The sequence below is a fragment of the Helicoverpa armigera genome, chromosome 7 (genome assembly GCF_030705265.1).
Source record: "Helicoverpa armigera isolate CAAS_96S chromosome 7, ASM3070526v1, whole genome shotgun sequence".
NCBI classification, from domain to species: domain Eukaryota; kingdom Metazoa; phylum Arthropoda; class Insecta; order Lepidoptera; family Noctuidae; genus Helicoverpa; species Helicoverpa armigera.
In genome coordinates, this window is record NC_087126.1 from 11784096 (window position 1) to 11802926 (window position 18831).

At 35.4% G+C, this 18831-nt stretch overlaps 2 protein-coding genes across 7 annotated transcripts; one reads left to right on the forward strand and one right to left on the reverse strand.

Moving 5' to 3' along the window:
* The first annotated feature begins 459 nt into the window (after positions 1 to 459).
* Positions 460 to 5258, forward strand: LOC135117103 (regucalcin-like). Of its 2 annotated transcripts, none has more exons than XM_064035536.1 (6): positions 460 to 545; positions 1049 to 1084; positions 3055 to 3211; positions 3665 to 3871; positions 4258 to 4470; positions 4787 to 5258. In XM_064035536.1, the coding sequence occupies exons 3-6, from the start codon at positions 3055 to 3057 to the stop codon at positions 5119 to 5121; spliced, it is 912 nt and encodes a 303-aa protein (XP_063891606.1). In that variant the 5' UTR covers positions 460 to 545; positions 1049 to 1084; the 3' UTR covers positions 5122 to 5258. The 2 variants fall into 2 exon arrangements, with proteins under 2 accessions (XP_063891606.1, XP_063891605.1); XM_064035535.1 differs by having other exon boundaries at positions 514 to 629.
* An 885-nt stretch (positions 5259 to 6143) lies between these two features.
* On the reverse strand, positions 6144 to 18484 carry LOC135117097 (regucalcin-like). 5 transcript variants are annotated; one of them, XM_064035517.1, is made up of 6 exons: positions 13775 to 13904; positions 8318 to 8474; positions 7706 to 7909; positions 7149 to 7364; positions 6719 to 6831; positions 6144 to 6382 (listed from the first exon to the last, which is right to left on the reverse strand). In XM_064035517.1, the coding sequence occupies exons 2-6, from the start codon at positions 8472 to 8474 to the stop codon at positions 6158 to 6160; spliced, it is 915 nt and encodes a 304-aa protein (XP_063891587.1). In that variant the 5' UTR covers positions 13775 to 13904; the 3' UTR covers positions 6144 to 6157. The 5 variants fall into 5 exon arrangements, 4 of the variants coding, with proteins under 4 accessions (XP_063891587.1, XP_063891589.1, XP_063891588.1 ...); XM_064035519.1 differs by lacking the exon at positions 13775 to 13904 and adding an exon at positions 12337 to 12465; XM_064035518.1 differs by lacking the exon at positions 13775 to 13904 and adding an exon at positions 12152 to 12300.
* Between the last annotated feature and the right edge of the window lie 347 nt (positions 18485 to 18831).

Consider the following 18831-nt stretch of genomic DNA (forward strand, 5'->3'; position numbering starts at 1 on the left):
AATATCTGCCTCAACCTCTTATTTCGAAAATAAGAAATAACTCTGTTAAATCTAGCATTAAATAGTGAAATAAGAAGAGAGACCAAAATCACCTACCAATTTCAGCAAGAAAGAAAAAATGTTCGCTGCCAAGGTTTGGCAGTCGCATAAAAAGTAATTCCAATGAATGCAACAAATACAATGCCTGGTTAAATCGTCAACTCTTTCAAAATAAAACCACGAGATCGGTTTAGGTTTTAAAGGTACCTAATGGCAGTTAGGTTCTTTTTCCAGCGCGGCAGATATGTTACAAAAACGTAGACAATAAAAAATAGCAGTCTCTCGTATCTTTGTGCCTAACTTCGACTCGACCAGCTCTGCACAAGCCACATTCGTATTGAAAGTTACAATACTCACATATATTTTTTTACAACAAGTCGACTAATAGGTGAATTATTATCGTTAATCGATGGGCATGAGCACATCTCTATGATTCTGATATCTGGGGTCAAGGTCGGACAAGTCAAACTTTGACAGCAAGATAAGAAGTTGTACCTGCGATAAAAGTTTGTATTTTTGTTTTTTTACGAAACATTTGAAGCTTAAAAAAATGTATTAATTAATATTTTAAAATGATTCATCACTACTAGGTAGTATACATGTTACGATTTCTTGTAATTATATTATAAATTCCTTGGTGTTTTCATTCAAACAACCATGCAATTTGTAGTTTGTTTTGAACCGCAGAACATTTCAAAAGGAAGTTATTGTAATGTTTGCAGCGTAAAGTCGTTATCGTGGCACGAGTTAGAAGACAGACGTTTTATTCTATGTTCTTACGCAGTCTGAGTTGTTAAAAGAGCTCTTTAATGAGTGCAGATCTCTAGCTGTGAAGATGCATATATCAAGGGGACAATCGGCTGACCCTCTGAAACAAGTGCTTGTTATCAAGCCCAGTATCAATAAGACAGTTGTTTGGTTTTGCGCCGAGCTTACTGCCGGCGGAAACGCACGTATACCATAGCGTTAGGTTTATAAAGATTTAGATATAATTGTTTTTTAATTGCAGTCCGCGTTATTTGCTGTGCGACGCTCGTGGGATAAGGTACGTGGTGTCTTATTTATTTTATTATGATGCTTATCAAGTGATTTAACACAATTTTTTTTAATAGCAAATTTTTCTCATTCTATTTACCTACATACTATTATTTCTATGCACCTCAGTTTCTAGTTTATATTAGGGACTTACTTTAATTTTCTTAGCAGCCTAAAAAAATGAATTCAAGCATTCATGTTTGCATTGATATGGATTTCATGGATACATTTTCCCAATATATATTTTTTTTAATGTTTTCAAAGCAATTATATCATCATGAATAATAATTTCACCCCTATATAATCCATTCACATAAAACCAACTGAAAGTATAGTATGCCACCAACTTAAGATTTAAGAAAAAAGGAAAAAATAATAAAACTCAATTATTTTTTTACTTGACACAGTAGTTTCAGGGATTACCTGACTTAAAGTACCCATTGTACTAATTGTTGAGTGCTATGGAAATATTCTGTACTAAGCACCCTCTCCATAGTTACAATTTCCGATTATCTCGAGTGGGTATTAAGCAAAAGCTATTACATAACTGCTCTTATTCAATATTTATTTATCATTTGAGTGTTATAGGCAGTTTCTTATCTATGTTTGTAACATAATTTATTCCTTTTTGTTTTATCGCTATTTACAAATAGTGTGATAGTGTTTTTTTTTTGTGGGCCAAATTATGAAAGTATTTTTCAATTGTTTCAATTATATGAAGGCTACAATTTAATTTTTATTAGTAATATGAATTGAAAATAACAAATGTAGTTTTAAAGAACAGGCTTATCAACCAGATCTCTTCATTCACCCATTCCTGGGAAAGGTAGGTACCTACTCAAAGTCAGAGTCAAAGTCAAATCATTTATTTCATTTATACAAGCAAATTATAAAAATCCAACTATATTTTCCTTTCAATATTCAAAATTTAAATCACTGTACATTTGTATATGCTTCTATTAATTAGTTTAATATAAATCTTCTACACTCCTACCCATCTACAGTAATATAATAAATTAAACTATAAATATTATCTTTGCAAAACTCTCAACATTAAACCTAACAAGATAAACATTATGTTAGCTACTTGAGCTGAGTGTACCATAATAACTTATTTTCATGTCGTTATAATTAAGCCTGATTTTGATTATTAAACCATTTTACACTAGAGTTCTAGTATTTTACGCAAACCCAATACTAGAGGGGATATTTTCTAATCAAGGGGTAACTACCAATTTTTTCTCAGTTTTTCTTTCAAATTGTGTTGCTCAGTCTACCATACATAACCACGAGTTGGCGAGTAATTTCACAGTTAGTTAAAATAGGAATCGCTATTAGGATTTAAATTAGATGTCTGAATTAAAAACTCTCATAAAAACACGAACGGAACAATTAAGATTCGTATCTAAAAATATAGGTAGGTAATCTTGTTTTTGTAGGCTCGAATGCCAATATAGAAATATAGTAACCCGATTCTAATATTACAATACCTAAAAGAAAATTAGTGCAGTAGTTAGGTATAGAGATTACCTAGTACCTACTTAGCAGACACTCTTTTTCTACGATCTGCAATCGGATAATTCTATGTACTACATACTAAAAGCAGAGAATATTGATACACCTTATTGTCACTATTCAAACTCAGCTTTAAACATATTGGACGTAAATACATACATATATTATGAGTCGAAGCTGCAAGTCCTCAATAAAACGATCGAGAGAGTTGTCGGGTTTGGCCAACCTGTGCCACCACCTATTACATAATTTAGTACCTAACATATTGGCCAACTGGGCACCCAATTTTCTAACACATTCGCCTCGATTGCATCGGACGACGATAATCTAAAAAAACTCTTAAATAAAGTAAATCTGCATAAAACTAGAAGTGCCTTAAAAGCAATAGTTTCTATATTTTTCACACTAAAAATGTGCTCAAAAATATTCATCTTTCTTTTCTTAAGTTCTGTTTATTGTGCCCAGATGTCGGTCAAGGTCCAGAAGATTACGGAGCCGGTCTTGCTAGGCGAAGGGCCGCACTGGGACGAGAAACAGCAAGCTCTGTTCTTCGTCAGCATTCTGGAACATACCATCCACAAGTATGTGCCCGCCACTGGGGTGCACACCAGGACAAAAGTTGGTGAGTAACTACCTACACAGTTCGCCCCAAAATCTACAAATCTACTTTAACAGGAGACTATCAATTGAACCTGTTAGGATGTATCTATTGTTAGCATTACATGATTCGAATTGTGTCGCTTAAAAATAGGTTTTGACAAAGGCGTGTGTATTTTTTGAAAAAAAGTCATAATTCGGGCATGTTCTTTGGCCTCTAACCAATATAAGTGACTTTGCAAATTCTCATTTAAGTTTACCTACTTTATTGTGAAGGCGTCTCGATCGATATCGTATCTAAAGTCTTTATTTTAATCATTAATATGTTAAGTATTTCTTAATAACCCTTATCTCAAGTATTGAATTCAGATCAAAATTTTCCTTCACTTCTATCAAGATGAATATCTCAGAATTAATACCTAATGAACTATAGGGAATGTAGCTTTTTCTTATGACCAATACTTTGTTGTCAATCCAGGTGGTCGCGTGGGCTTCATAGTGCCGGTTGAGGGCACAACTGACCAGTTCCTAGTGGGAGTAGACCTGAAGTTCGTGATAGTTCGCTGGGATGGTGCTGATGGGTCGCCAGCCACCGTGGTGAAGGAGATCGGAGATGTCGACCGGGATGTGAATACAAACAGGATCAATGATGGCAAGGCTGATCCTAAGGGCAGGGTTTTTGCTGGTAAGCATTATTTTTATTTGTTCTAATAAATAATTTAAGTTATCTGTATATATCCCTTCTCCAGATGAGCCTATTTTCTGATGTAACTACTGAATACGCTGTAGAAACTGCCTCTAAACTCCATGAAGTCATGAATTTTTACTTGCATAACTTTTTCTATTGGAATTTCAACAAATAATTAACGTATTCTTGAAGAAATTGTGCATCTAATTCTGAAAGCAAACCCAAAGAAAATTAATCTAATGAAGGGCGGGATTTTGGGGGTAAAGATATGAAGATTTTCAGTCCCGCTTTTTAGATGTTCTCAAACGAAATATGATTCAAATAGCATATTTTTCTAGTAACTCAACATCTAACTTATATTCTTCACTTCACTATGACTTCAGGAACCATGGGCAAAGAGGAGCCCCTAGGCAGCGTTGATCTCCAGAAGGGCAGCCTGTTCCGCCTCGACGGCTCCAAGATAACCAAGGTGGTGGACGGCATCAGCATCTCCAACGGGCTCGCGTGGGACCTGCGCCAGAAGGCCATGTACTACACCGACTCCTTGGAGAAGAATATCAGGAGATACGACTATGATGTCGAGACTGGAGAGATTTGTGAGTGCCTATAGAAGTTTTTTTAAACAATTTGATGATTTTTGAAGGGAATTTCATAGACCATATTTGCCTAAAATATTCCAGTTCAAATGTAGTCTATGTTCGAAAGTTATAGCTCTGTATGAAACATGTTTGGTTTGTTCGTTTACACCATTAATTTCTTATGTTACATATTATTTTGTCTGTATTGCGGGATCTGTCGCGCTGCCGCTCCCGAATAAGCTGGTCTCTAATGGTCGGTCAATCTGTATAGCCATAACAATTTGTAATATAATATCTACCATTTTATTTTCTACTAAAAACAATCCTTTCACAGCCAACCTCAAATACATCTTCGACTTCGAGAAGAACAAGATAGCCGGCGTCCCAGATGGCACCACCATTGACACGGACGGGAACCTATGGGTCGCTGTCTTCGAAGGCTCATGCATCCTCAAAATTGACCCCAGGACCGGTGACCTCCTGCAAAAGGTCCCCATCCCGGCGTTACAAGTCACCTCAGCCACATTTGGGGGTCCAAACTACGATATTCTGTTTGTAACGTCGGCTAGTTTGAATATCACTGCGGCCCAAGATCCTCCCTGCGGGGCTACCTTCATGGTTACAGGATTGGGAGTCAAAGGATTCCCTAATGTTAATTTCAAGCTATAATTTTGTTATTATATACGCCAATTGTAGCTGTTTTTATTATTATCACAATTTTGTAATCATGTTTTAAACTATAATGTTAAAAGAAGTGTAGCTAAATGATATTATATTGAAATTGTTAAGAAAGGTGATATTAGACTGAATTTTATTGTAATTGTATACTTTAACGTTTGTAAAGACATTATAATGTAACGTGTATGTTTATACCAATGTTACCAAAACGCTAACTGCGTAATCTATTTTGAAATATACGTATTTGTTATCTAAAATGCATTATTATTTATTTCAGAATAGTTCCAAAGCCGAAAAACCACATGAAGTGATGGTAATCTACCTGAATAGCTCTTAGGTATTTTTTTAAGTTCTGGTTGCTAAGCTACTTTTGCGGGGCGCGGGTTCGATTCCAAGTCAGACAAGTACCAATGCAACTTTTCTAAGTTTTTATGTACTTTCTAAATATATCTTAGACACCAATGACTGTGTTTCGGATGGCACGTTGAACTGTAGGTCCCGGCTGTCATTGAATATCCTTGGCAGTCGTTACGGGTGTAACCAGTATGTCTGACACCAGTCTAACCAAAGGGTATCGGGTTGCCCGGGTAACTGGGTTGAGGAGGTCAGATAGGCAATCGCTCCTTGTAAAGCACTGGTCCTCAGCTACATCCGGTTAGACTGGAAGCCTACCCCAACATAGTTGAGAAAAAGGCTCGGAGGATGATGATGATTGCTAAGCCACTTTTGCAAACTTAAGTGTTAAGCTACTTTTTAAACTTTTAGAAAGTGAAGTGAATTCTGATTCTGGCTTTCATGCTGTTAGACAACAGTTTTGGATATGAATAGCGGATTTTGGAGTTGACAGTACATGTCGCATGTTAACTCAGATGCAGCCAATAATATCATAAGCTACCCCAAAATTAAAGTACAAAAATGCGACCTCAACATAGTTAATTACAGAACATTTATCATCCTGCAAGCTATTACGTTATACAAATAAAAATGAAGGAAGATTTCAAAAAAACACAAAATACACTAAAATAATTTAATTTAATCTAACATAATTATTAGGATGGCCCTTCGCCCCGGTCCCCGTGATCGTGAAGGTGGCTCCGGCCGGCGGGTGCTGCTCCTGGCCGCGGTTCATGGCGGCCGATGTCACGTATAGCACGTCGAGAGCTGGACCTCCGAAGGTAGCTGATGTGACTTGGAGCGCGGGAATGGGGATTTTTTGAAGAAGAGCGCTGGTTCTGGGGTCGATTTTTAGTACCTGGATAGAAGATTATGAATTAGCATCAAATGGAGTCAAATAAAAGTCTGGCATAGTTGTGGCCTAGAGCTTTTAATGGGGCTTGCAGTGGTTGCATGTTTTTATCGTCAATTAATGGGTTAAAAAAATTGTTCTATCGTAAAGCGATCATTGCTGATGCTTTGCCTTCCCAGCAATGGCACAATAAAGTGACGGTTATTTAAACGCTGATGCCTAAATGTTAACTTCCATATATTTTCTTGTGGTTATAATATATCCATTATTATTAGTTACAGAAAGAATCTATCTATTTATCAACACACAGCGACAAGTAAAACTAGTGTAACAAAAACTGACCTGGTTGCCATCAAAGTTGGCGACCCAGAGGTTGCCGTCAGTGTCTATGGTCATGCCGTCCACGATGCCTTCTAGTCCATGGTCTTTGTACGCGAACACGTTGCGGGGGTTTGCTGGAAAACAAAATTATGGGTTCAAAATAATGGATTTTTTTTTTCTTTTAAAATAGGACAGGGACGGTTTCTGAGACTCACTGCCAGTGAAAGTTTTAAGGAGATGGTCTCCCCAATGTGTTGTTTTTTGGGATGGGCACTATAAAATGCTTCATTTAAAATTATGTTTTAAGTAAATGGAGTGAACCCATATGTAAAAAACGAGCACGAACACCATTTTCCGACAGCTAGTAAAATACACCAGATAAAATTATCAAAGACTTTATTTCCCGGATTGGTAGCCTACGGAATGGAATACAAAAGTTATAAATACTCACAAATATTGCCAGTTTCCACATCATAGTCGTATCTCCTGATGGTATACTCGAAGGAGTCTGCGAAGTAGAAGGCGTTCTCGCGGAGGTCCCAGCAGAGGCCGTTGGAGATGTCGATGTCTGACGCCAGCTTGTGGGCGCTGCCGTCGTGGTCGATGCGGTAGAGGGAGCCCTTCTTTAAGTGGAACTTGCCTGGCTCATATTCGTGGCCCATTGTGCCTGTAATGGGAAATTGATGGGGTTAAAAAGGTAAGGTACCTAATATTGTTAGTCTTAAGAAGGAGTTCAAGTTCATTTGTAACATTTTGGACGAAGGTGGAGCCTATACATAAATGATAGAGAATAGTGAAATTTACTGACAGGTACTCTCATGATCTTTACTAATGATGGATATAATAAATCTGAAAAAAGTCAGAAAAAAACGTACAAATACTTGAATTCCCAAAAAGTTATTGATTTCGTAATACCTAGACTAATCTTAAATAACCAAGCAGATAAAACCTAGTCACAATTAGGATAGGAAAATATAAATTTTATAATAAGCAATGCAGTCAACTCACCAGCAAACAATCTCCCCCTAGGATCAGCTTTAGCATCATTGAACCTGTTCTTGGGGTTATCCTGGTCTACTTCCACAATGGTCTTCACGACCTTGGCAGTGTGGTCGCCTCCATCCCACTGGATCTCCACCACCTGCCGGTTGAGCCCCACCACAAAGTGATGCTTCTTACCTTCCACCGGGATTATGAAGGTTGGCATGCCATCTGGAATTGACAAAATATGAGTTTTTTATATGTGTCAAATTTTTCTTATTGGTTATCGAGCAATTCTTAGAATGGGACATAATCACAAACTTTGTTAAAATTAAAAATCAATCTCGATATCTTAAACTCATTTTCTACCAAACTCGTTTGCACCTAACATTCTACCAAACTCATTTTCGATCAAATTCACTTTCTCGCATACTCAAACTCTTTATTGATATGTCACTCACTCACTCATTTTCTTAAAGTCAATTAGGTACTCTTGAACTCACTTTTCCCAAAATTCATTTTTTTCTGAACGCTATTGATATCACTCACTCACTCTCTCAGACTAACTTACTTAGAATACTGCCTACGTTTTCGGTGATCTTGCGCCTCAACAGACCTAACCATTTCCTTCAAACTAACCTAACTTAGCTCTAGTATGCTTGTCAGTTTTAGGCACGTATTTGTGCACTGTGTGGTCGAATATGCTGACGAAGTACAGGGCCTGCTCCTCATGGTCCCAGTGGGGGCCCTCCCCGAGCCACACTGGCTCTGTCACTGGCTTTACTACTGGCGCCATCTGAAAATAAAAAGCATGTTGTTATAGGCTGAATGTTACCAAGTCTCTTTGATGGGGGATTGTCCGAAAGAGTTACCGCGGCTCTGATACATAAGGGACTCCAGACGGAATAGAATAAGATAGGTTCAAGTCAGTAAAATTCTGACAATGCCTCCCGCTGTACCTATCAAAAAATGGTTGATGACACATGGTTTATAGTTTTTTTAAGTAAGGAAATAACTGTTCCCAAAAAATGAAGCCTTAGAAATAGTGAATATAATTTGCAATGATCTGAATGCACAAAACAGTTGCCTCAGGGCAAAATATAAACTGAAATATCGTATGAATCGTAATTATCAAGAATGCTAGATTCATCAAAATTAACCGCCAAGGAAAAACAAAAAAGTATTAAGATAAATGAAGGTGAGAATCTTAAGATATTGCTACTCAGCCCCAATCATTTACAAAATATGATTAAAAAGTCAATTAACAGTAATGCAGTTTTCTTTCGAGTTCGAAAGTTCATACTAGTTCAAGTATCATGTCGAATGCAGAATAACCGGCTAGAAACTCAGTCACATTTGTAGCTTATTTATAAAATATAATATTATTTATATCTGTATAAGTATGTACTTAAGTAGGAAAATGCATAGAAGCAATATAGGTACAAATAGCTCAATTATATCAAAATTATAATTATAGCAAAAATCGAAATAGCAAAAATAAAAGCCTTAAACAAAAATAAACAAATTACCGGTTTGATGGACGTCAGCGCCAATATAATAACATTAGTTAAGAAAGGTAAGTTGTGGTTGTGGAAAAACATTTTTGTTGTTTTACTTTGAGTTCTGAAGATTGACTCACGAGGTTTGATAGCAGCCATTGCTAATATAGCTGGGCATGAAACTCGCTTGGGGAAACCGTTCGTGACGTCATAGTTCTTATAGATGAGGAAAATTTGATGCTGTGCGTATGGAGATTCTGTTTATGATTTTTTTTGTGCAATAGGTCAAGGTATATTTTTTACTGATTATGAATCAGCGTGTTTGTTTTGTAGTGTTGTATACGTATTGTTTATTGTTTTAAATCGGGACATTTTTCTTTTTAAAACGAAATATTTTTTATAAACTGTTGTCAGCTTTTGCGCAATGTTATGCCCCAGGCATAGTGACCTCAAGTAGTGGTTAGACGAGTTTTTTTAGAACAATAGTCTTCGACTGTGGACTTCATAAATAAAGGTTGTACTGCTGTTGAACTGATAGCAGTATTTAATCAATTAAACATTATGGATGCCACAGAAAACGGCAGATTATAGCAATTACAATCATCAATTATAATGTCTCTTTTATGATTTATGAATTCTCTGTGAAGCACGCGATGAGAAGATAACATATTTAATAGAATTATCTTTATGGATAATATGATAATTTATTTTTAGCTTCTTTTGATCGTCTTCTAACTGATAAAAACTATTTACCTAGGTATCCCTTGTTTTTTGGCATGATTTAGATAATGGAAATCTGTATAATCGATGAAGAGGCCTAGTTTTAGATACCTAGGCTTATGTAATTCGTGATAATATTCGCAGACTGCAAGATCAATTACCGGAGCCGGGATTTTAAAGTTCGACGGCATATCAAAGAGCAAAGCGGTCATTTATTTTGACTACTTAAACATCTTATGCCGTTAGTCTACATGTATACAGTATAAGGAGGATACAGTAGGAATGCATTGAGAAATATTACGAAATTACTCGTCCTGTCGCCGTCTAGCCGCTATGTATTGGACGCCGGATTTTCCGTAACGGCAACTAGCTAAACTGAGTACCACTATTACATAATGTTATTAAACTAGACACACCATACTGGTTCACATATAGAAACACAAACAAAGCACAATGATTCACTGACACTATCAACATTCTTTTCATGCCAACAATTGCCTTTAGTTGGCTAAAAATTATGCAAGGTTAGCCAAGTTTACACAAGATTATTGACTGGATTGCAATTATAATATTTAAAAAAAACAAGTATCGAAAATAAACATGACTTACATGAATCTTTGTTAGATACACAGCTACAGATATTATAGGGGCTTTGAACTCCTTTGTAACCTACACCTAAGTGCGGAAGAAACCTTATAAAATACGTAACAAAACTGGGTATATATATCCTTAGGTCCTATATTAGTAAGTACCTAGCTATGTAGAGTTTCACTACGAAACTTTACTGAGGTAAACTATTAGGCTCATATATTTATACCGTGCAATAAGCATGGTACGGAAAAATCGCTTATGGTACAGTCCCCAGTTTTAGAGGCCTGTAATAAATACGTAGGTTAAGTTATTGAATTCCAAAAATTTGGCATGAACCACCAACACAAAATATGAATAACAAAAATTCTTAAAAACTGATCAACAAACATATTTTTTAAATCAGTAGTGACGTTAAGACGAAGAAGAAAACACTTTTTTTTTCATATGAATTCCAAAGAAATAAACGATGACGTCGCTATAGGTAGGGCTTCCCCCGTTCATGGCAAAAAATATGACGTAAAATTGCGAAAATATACGTCACTAACAAACTACATATATATGCAAATATAATCTGAGAGACGTAGTAAATAAGTAGGTGTGGCCCGCGCCGCGATCTCGCGCCGGTTCCCATTCACCAAGTATCCGTGACATTGACCGCATGTAGTTTTGGCTCTATAAAAACGGTCCTCGTCGAATAAATTCTTGCTGAAGGTCATCTTGAAGCTTCTTCAAGATGAACTAAACACTCGTTGACATCGCGTATATAGAAGTAGAGTGAAATAATTTCAAGCCAAACTAAGTTTTATTGTGAAGTTAATTCCTGATAAGAGTATTCAATTTAAACCGACCTATATGACTTGATACATTATTCAATTTTAGCTTAAGATAGGTGACAGTGTATTAGTAAGTGCAATAAATATGCTCTGCTTACCCTTTCACAGGTAATCCGTTACTTTCAAAAGTCAAGAAACCAAATTCAAATCACTTCACATACACACTCTTCTAAACTACCATAGAACTGAACTAACTCTAGTTGTTATTTTTGGTTAGGCGGCTGAGCCGGCCCATTATATGGTTTGCAAACTAATATGTGGATGACCTTGAGTTCTTAATTATTTCCTCCTAGAGACAGTCTGGTCTTGTGTTGAGATCTTCTCCAATTGGCTCGTAGTGACTCATATTTTTGGCAAGATGAACGATATTGCTATTGTTTCATTCATTGGGAGAAGATGACTTTAAATATATGACACGGAATACACCAGAAATAACTAGCTTCAGTTTTTATTAGAAATTCAATTTCTGGTTTGTTTTGTAAATCTAAGTGGGTCTGAAGAATGCTGTATCTAAGTACAGTGATTTCTATGAAGCACGAACATCCACCAGACAAAGTGCTGTTATATGTTTTCTAAGACCAGATTTTAAGTCAGATTAAACAGTAACAGAAAATAGAAGAATTGAAAATAAAATTAGAATAGATTAATGGTACAATGAACTGTATATCATTTACTATTTCAAGGTGAGACCGACATTGCTAAGGTTTTCAGCGACCCGGTTACTATTCAATTTAATATTTAACCTCATAAATATTTAAGAGTTTTGAAGTACATAATACTAGTATTAAATATCGGGAAAAAATAAACTAAAATGTAGTATAAATACTCACTATTATATCACAGATTTTGTCACAATCGCACTTACAACTGCAGGGGAGTGTAGCATATCTATGTATTATATAGTGTTACATATATCTAATCTAATCTGTAGGAATCTTAAACAAGTGCCGATACCATTCTCGTACTTGACTGTCACTGTTGTTTTTACATGTTTTCATACTTTAATAGCACTTACTTGTTCAGATTATGAGTTAGGATTCTTTTATCTGGAAAATATTCGGATGCTGCAGGTTTTTTAACCGAGTTTCCAAAAAGGAGATTAATTAGTTTTCACTTGAGTCTGCGAGACGTTATCACATTCAAGAGTGCTCTCTTACTACTGGTTTGTGTATAGTTGATAACAATGCAAATGGAATAAAGAGTAAAATTAATGGTGCATTTGGAGACTACTTTCTATTCAATGACTTTTAAATATATTTTCGATCAATGTCACTGTTTATGTAGCATAGACTTATATTCGTACATTTTTGCCTTCAAACATATTTAAAAAAATATCTGTTTTTTTTTTCTATCTCAACAAAAGTTTTGTACATCATAAATAAGATGGGACCTATTATAGCACCTAGGGGAACACATCGTTTAATAAACTGCTATAAAAAGATACACATAGATATTCTTTGATTGTAAAAGGTCAATAACATTTTATTTATTACCTTGATATAGAAATAAATAAACAGTAGAAGATTATCAATTAATTTAGCAGTGAATTACTATATTTTTCGGATATTAGGCGTATAGAAGGCTACATACAGTACAATGCTCTAAAAAAATGCAATTTGGCATTCTAGGGTAAAACCCGACCTTACATAAACAGATGATTCTAGATAAAAATTGCATAAACTTGCATGTCACGCCCTCAATGATGTAGATAGCAACATACAGCTGTTACAGAGCTATATCTGACAGCTACCGGTGATGAGATAACTTAGGGTTTTTTTTTACTCGTTCGATAAAAAGTTTCTGACTCACGAAATATTGGCATTTGAATATACTCTATCTTTAAGTACCTAGCTCTGCCTATTTATAAATTTGGACATGAAGATCTGTCTTCCAGTGTATCTAAAAGGAAAAACTAATACATGATTGATATGCTTGAAGATTATTTATTTTTTCGTTGTTTTTTATTCTATTTACCCAGAGAATAAATCCGTAAGTAAAAAATCTTATGGTTGTCTTACCCCATGAACTATAAATTGTGCAAACTTATACACTAGAACAAAACTTAATGCAGATAAAAACATTTTTTTAAGTAAGTTTTAGAATTGTAAATCTAAAAGATTGGTCTCCACTTAAAATATTGAAGAAAATTCATTGACTGGTATTTATTAGCATTCGTAATATGATCGCAGCATGAAATTGAATCTTGTGACGTTGAAGTAACAGTTAATGGGCCAAGTTGATTTATTTGTTCCTTTGCTTTTTCTAATGAAGTTTAAAGATAAAATTAAGCAATTAAATAATACTGTTTTTGCATGTCTAGTGGTAACGAAAGTAAAAGCGGTAAAGGAGTCTCGAGTTTGATTCCTGGGTCAGGCTGACAATTGGATCCCAGATTAAGGTAGTAGGAGGTCATAAATCTGCACCCTTTACGATAACAAGAAGAGGGGACTTACCTCACAAAACTGCCAATCCTTCTTATGCAGTTCTCAGCCATTTTCCCAAGTATGTGGTCTTCATCCGCCAACTTTTGGTACCTTCACCACTTCCATGCCTTTCCCGAATACGCATACTGTTATAGAATCGCTGAAAAACAAGATTTACGTAAATAATTGTTTAGGTAGTCTACAAAACATACGATATACCTTATCAGTGGTAAGATTGATAACAATTGCTACGATATAACGCAGGTAAGAAGGGAAATCTCTGGTGGATATTTTATAAGAAATATTTATTTTTACTTATTTTAGTTTGCTTGTTTGAAAGAAATTATATTAAATAAGAGCGACAGGGCCTATTACAATTTCTTTAATGTAAGAAAGTAGGGATTGACCTCAACACTTTGATCTAACTGCGAAAAACAATTAGTTTTGCCAAATAAAACTATTATTATTCGTTATATATTGCTCAAGACTATAAAATCACTACATATGAAGACACACTTATCTGATTAGATAAATAATGATAATAGCCTTGTCATCATCAGCGGTCGTGGGTGGTAACTCGTAGATTAGGTAAACAGTCAGTTAAACAAAAGATGCTTATGTTATGTAAGCTAAGATAGGTGTAAAATATAAATAGATAGAATATAAAGACCTACCCCAAATAAACTGAGATAAAGAAACATGATGACACTAAAAATGCAATAAATACTGTATCTCTTATTTCTTAGTTAGACGAACTGGTTTGTGTTGAAAAATAAAGTTTTGGTAATAAAGTACTTGTATAGATTAAAGAGTATCTGATTTTTAGAACATTATATAGAATTTATCAACATAAACATGTACAATAACGATTATTATCGTAAGCTACTAGAGTAATCTGTGCTACTAGTTAGTTAGGTAGGTCCAGACGTCAATCTGTATCGACTAGCCATCTCGATGTGTTTGTGACGTCACAATACACGTTTCAATAATTATATCCGTTAACTTTATCTGATAGCACTAGATTTTATGCCGATTGATTAATCTTGGTGTAGAAATTAATTCACCAAATAGCCCAAGTTTATCATAATCTTAAAACATGCTATGAAATTTTATGATCTACTTCCAAAGTAAATCGTTTTTCAAAAAAAAACGGACGTTAGGTAATGTTGTTGGTGAACTTGGCCCTATAGATAGATACATGCATAAAATAAATAGGGTATTCGTATATGACAAGTTTTCTTACCTATTACATTCCAAAAGATCCATGCCTTGTACATCAGCCACATTCGTGTAAGTCTGAGATAAGAATTTGCATTCTATTCCCTCATCAGTTATCCGCCATCCGAATAGCGTGATCCTCTTATCTATCGATGTGGACAGCAGATAGTCCTCCACCAAGCACAGACCAGTTATCTGTGAGCTGTGGTACTTCGCACTGTCCCAAGAATACAGTACTTTGGCAGAGGTCAAGTCATCCTGGTTCGGAATTTCCACAACTATCATATGGATAGCATTGTCGTCACCACCGGTCGCCACAAGAATTTTGTTTTCTGATAGATGTGTTACTGCAATACTGTTTATACCTGATTTGTTGGTTTTTGTGCTGAAAAATGGCTCTAAAGAAGAATTTAGAATGTCTGTTACATCCCAAAATGTAACATCGCCTCTAGTCGTACAAGTTATTAATATATCATTCTTTAGAAACTTAATGCATTTGGTTTTCAGTATACAAGTTTTGTGGTACTTCGATTCCTTAACAAATACCAGCTTATTGCTACCTTCCTTGAAAGAAAACAATCTGAGATACGAGTCTGAACAGCCAGCAATAACGACAAAGTCGTTTAGATCTTTAATCAGATCTAAATCCATGATTCTCATCTCCGGATCGAAGTCTATAGAACAATTCCTCCATGTTTGGTTACCTTTTCTTTCTTTATCTGTACCTCTTATTAGATAATCTACTAATTCTTCTCTTTCTATATCGATTTTGTTAATAACTTTATTTAATTTGACATCTTTTATACAGATTTGGGCTCTTCCACCAGCAGATACAACTAATAAATTATTGTTATCTTTAGGATATGTTTTTAGAGTTCTAACACTTGATAAATGTTTAAAACAAACTTCGTCCTTAAAGTTCATTTCTTCATCAACGCTAGAAATTCTTAGCGTTGTGTCTTCACCACCAGAGATGAATGCTGTAGCATCACCAACCTTATGTGCTTTCAAGCAATTGATTTCTTTAGCATGGGATCCATTAACTAAATTAATTGACATGATTTTACTAAGCTGGAAAGTTGTGACTTTGATTTCAGCATTTTTTAAATAAATTAGTTTTATAAATTCTTCGTAATTTTCATCAACCTTGTCTATGAATCTTACTGCATCCCATGATCTGTGCCCACCTCCACAGGGCACTTCTAATATTTTGCTATTATCCTTGATATTGTAAACAACAAATTCTCTTTCTTGGAACCCACAAATAACATTCTCATCTTTGTCTAAGAATTTTTCAACCCACTCAAAAGGCAGATCTCTACTGCTCATGTATTTAACAGTATTATTATTTGTACTAAAGTATTTGATTGTACCATCTCTGCCTGTAATAACAATATCAGTATTTCTTACATGGATGGATGTAGGACCATATCTTCCATGTACTTTGGGGAAGCTCTTAACAGGAGATTCCTGGCCTTTAACGAAAACATGAATATTTCCACATCTGTCTCCCATAACGAAGCTGTTATTTACAGAATCTATAGCTGCAGCAGTCAGCCATCTCTCTTTACAATTTGGTAAAACAAACTTGGCAAAGTCTTCTACAATTGCATTGTTAGAAGCAAGCATTGTAATATTACCATTATCAGAACAGATAACTAAGTGTCTGTTACCAGCCCATTGCATTGATAGAATCTTTCCTACTTGTAATTTTGTATCTATTACATTCAAAATAAAAGCCTCATCTTTGCATTTTTCCACAAACACATCCAGTTTACCTTTCATATCTGCTACAGCTATCAATTGCTTACAAGACGATAGAGACAGCAATTTGTATGTGGATTCATGATTTAATTTATGTTCACCCTTTTGTTTGGTAACAACATCATAATATACCAAGTTGTTCTCATCCATCACTATTAAGTTCTTTCTAGCAGTAAATATAACTTTTTTTGGAGTGGCAACACCAATATCAATAATATCTTCATGACAGTAATCTGTGGCTACTGTCAGGGGATGTAAGATCACCCCGCAATCACCCCCACCAGTGACCAAACTTCTGCCATCAGAGTCAACTGACCATATGCACCCGTTCTGATGAGTAAGGGTCTTTTTTAACAGCTTCCCTTCAAGACTCCAGTAACATATAGCAGAGTCTTCCCCCACAGATATAATTAAATTATTAGTGATGCAACTTCTCATGACCCTAGCTAAATGGCCATAGACCTCATGTTTGCAAACTATGTCTATGGTCTCCCAATATTTGGCTGTGTTACACTGGTGTTCTGGTGTGGAGTTTGGACCCCATATCCTTACTGATCTATCATCAGATGTAGTCACTATTATGTGCTTTTGAGGGTCACAGGATATTGAGAATATTACACCCTGGACAGACAAAGAGAAAAATTACTTTATTATTCTCATTTATGTGCAAGAGATATTTTTTTAAAAGATGCTAGAATACTTTGTTAAAAAGGAATGGCATTGACAGTGAATGTGCCTTTATTTAATAAATATTTTTGTTAATATGTTGCAGATACCTACATACATTCCTATGTTAATCTAGTCATATAAATGATTTCATGACTTATTACTTAAAGTAAAGCAAACCTTATGTCCTCTCAAGTGATGCAAGGACTGTTCTTCACCACATCTCTGTATGATGACCTCAGAGAACACAGTGCCAGCCATGACCAGCACATCGTCCTGCAGCGGGAGCAGCAGCCCACTGTACAGTATGGAGTTTTCTCGGCTGGCATGCTGAGATATCAGTTTCCTGGTGACAGTGTCCCATTTCTGTAATAGTTAAAATCGAGTTTTTAGTTTATTCAATACCTTTTTTATGGATGTCAGTCTAAATCTTGCTGGATATAAGAAGCAACTGTTTGATCTTATCTTTAATCTTGCTTTTCATGATTCCTTACTATGGAAAATGATTGTGACTATGTATAAAGTGTTTACCTGAACCACATTGTGAGCTGTCAATAGTGCAACCTCATTTTCATTGATCCAAATCCCCGAATGCAGCCAGTCACCACAGACAATAGGCTCAAATACTCTGTAATACTCCTCACTTGCTCTAGAAACTATAGTGAACTGTTTACCGCCGAAAACCAATATTTTATCTCCGCATTGACCAGGTACAATACCGTATATTTTCTGGCCGTGTAAGCCACATAATCGTTGCAATAAGTTTCTAGATTCTTTATCGAATATATGTATCGTATCCCCAATGCCTGTAAAATTGTAATTCATCATGTAAGCAATAATTTACAAGATATTTTCTAACCATTTCGCTATCTGAGAACTCACCGGCTAACACAATATTTTCGTGAATTTTCACAGCAGTTACATCAGTGCGTGTTAATAAAGACATTTCTGCAGTAGTATATTAAGCAATAAATATGAATTACTGTTGAATTGTGCAGTAAAATAGGAAATATACACTTTTGTGTACCGCAGTGTTCCTTCTACCATGTGTTTTTGACACATGTGGAGTGAATGGGATGGAAAATGTGTAACGAACTAGTGCGAAGAGTTAAGAGCATAAATTATGCTTGAAATCGTGCAATATCAAGGCATGGAACACGAAGGGATATCTAAACGTGTTGACATTGTCAAGGTGTCGCTTTGACAAATGACACTTCCTAAAACCGTTCCATTTCACAATAGATTTTTTGACCAAGCCGCGGTCAATACGTTTTAGGATATGTACAACTTGTTTGTGAGGAAATAACAAACTTACTATCAAATTAACAATCTTTCTTTAAAACACGATCACAATATCAAAACATCAATCTACTTCTACACAATCAATGTTTTTTTCATGCGCATCATAATTAGGGATGATCTACATCAAATAACAATAT

What these genes read in the sequence shown, in the direction of transcription:
- LOC135117103 (XM_064035536.1), top strand. Translation starts at nt 3,055, where the DNA reads ATGTCGGTCAAGGTCCAGAAGATTACGGAGCCGGTCTTGCTAGGCGAA. An exon ending in GCACACCAGGACAAAAGTTG is followed by an intron (nt 3,212 to 3,664) that starts GTGAGTAACTAC and finishes TTGTCAATCCAG; the next exon opens with GTGGTCGCGTGGGCTTCATA. An exon ending in TAAGGGCAGGGTTTTTGCTG is followed by an intron (nt 3,872 to 4,257) that starts GTAAGCATTATT and finishes CTATGACTTCAG; the next exon opens with GAACCATGGGCAAAGAGGAG.
- LOC135117097 (XM_064035516.1), bottom strand. Translation starts at nt 9,336, where the DNA reads ATGGCTGCTATCAAACCTCGTGAGTCAATCTTCAGAACTCAAAGTAAA. An exon ending in GCATACTAGAGCTAAGTTAG is followed by an intron (nt 7,910 to 8,317) that starts GTTAGTTTGAAG and finishes TGTCAATTCCAG; the next exon opens with ATGGCATGCCAACCTTCATA. An exon ending in CCAACTTTGATGGCAACCAG is followed by an intron (nt 6,383 to 6,718) that starts GTCAGTTTTTGT and finishes TCTTCTATCCAG; the next exon opens with GTACTAAAAATCGACCCCAG.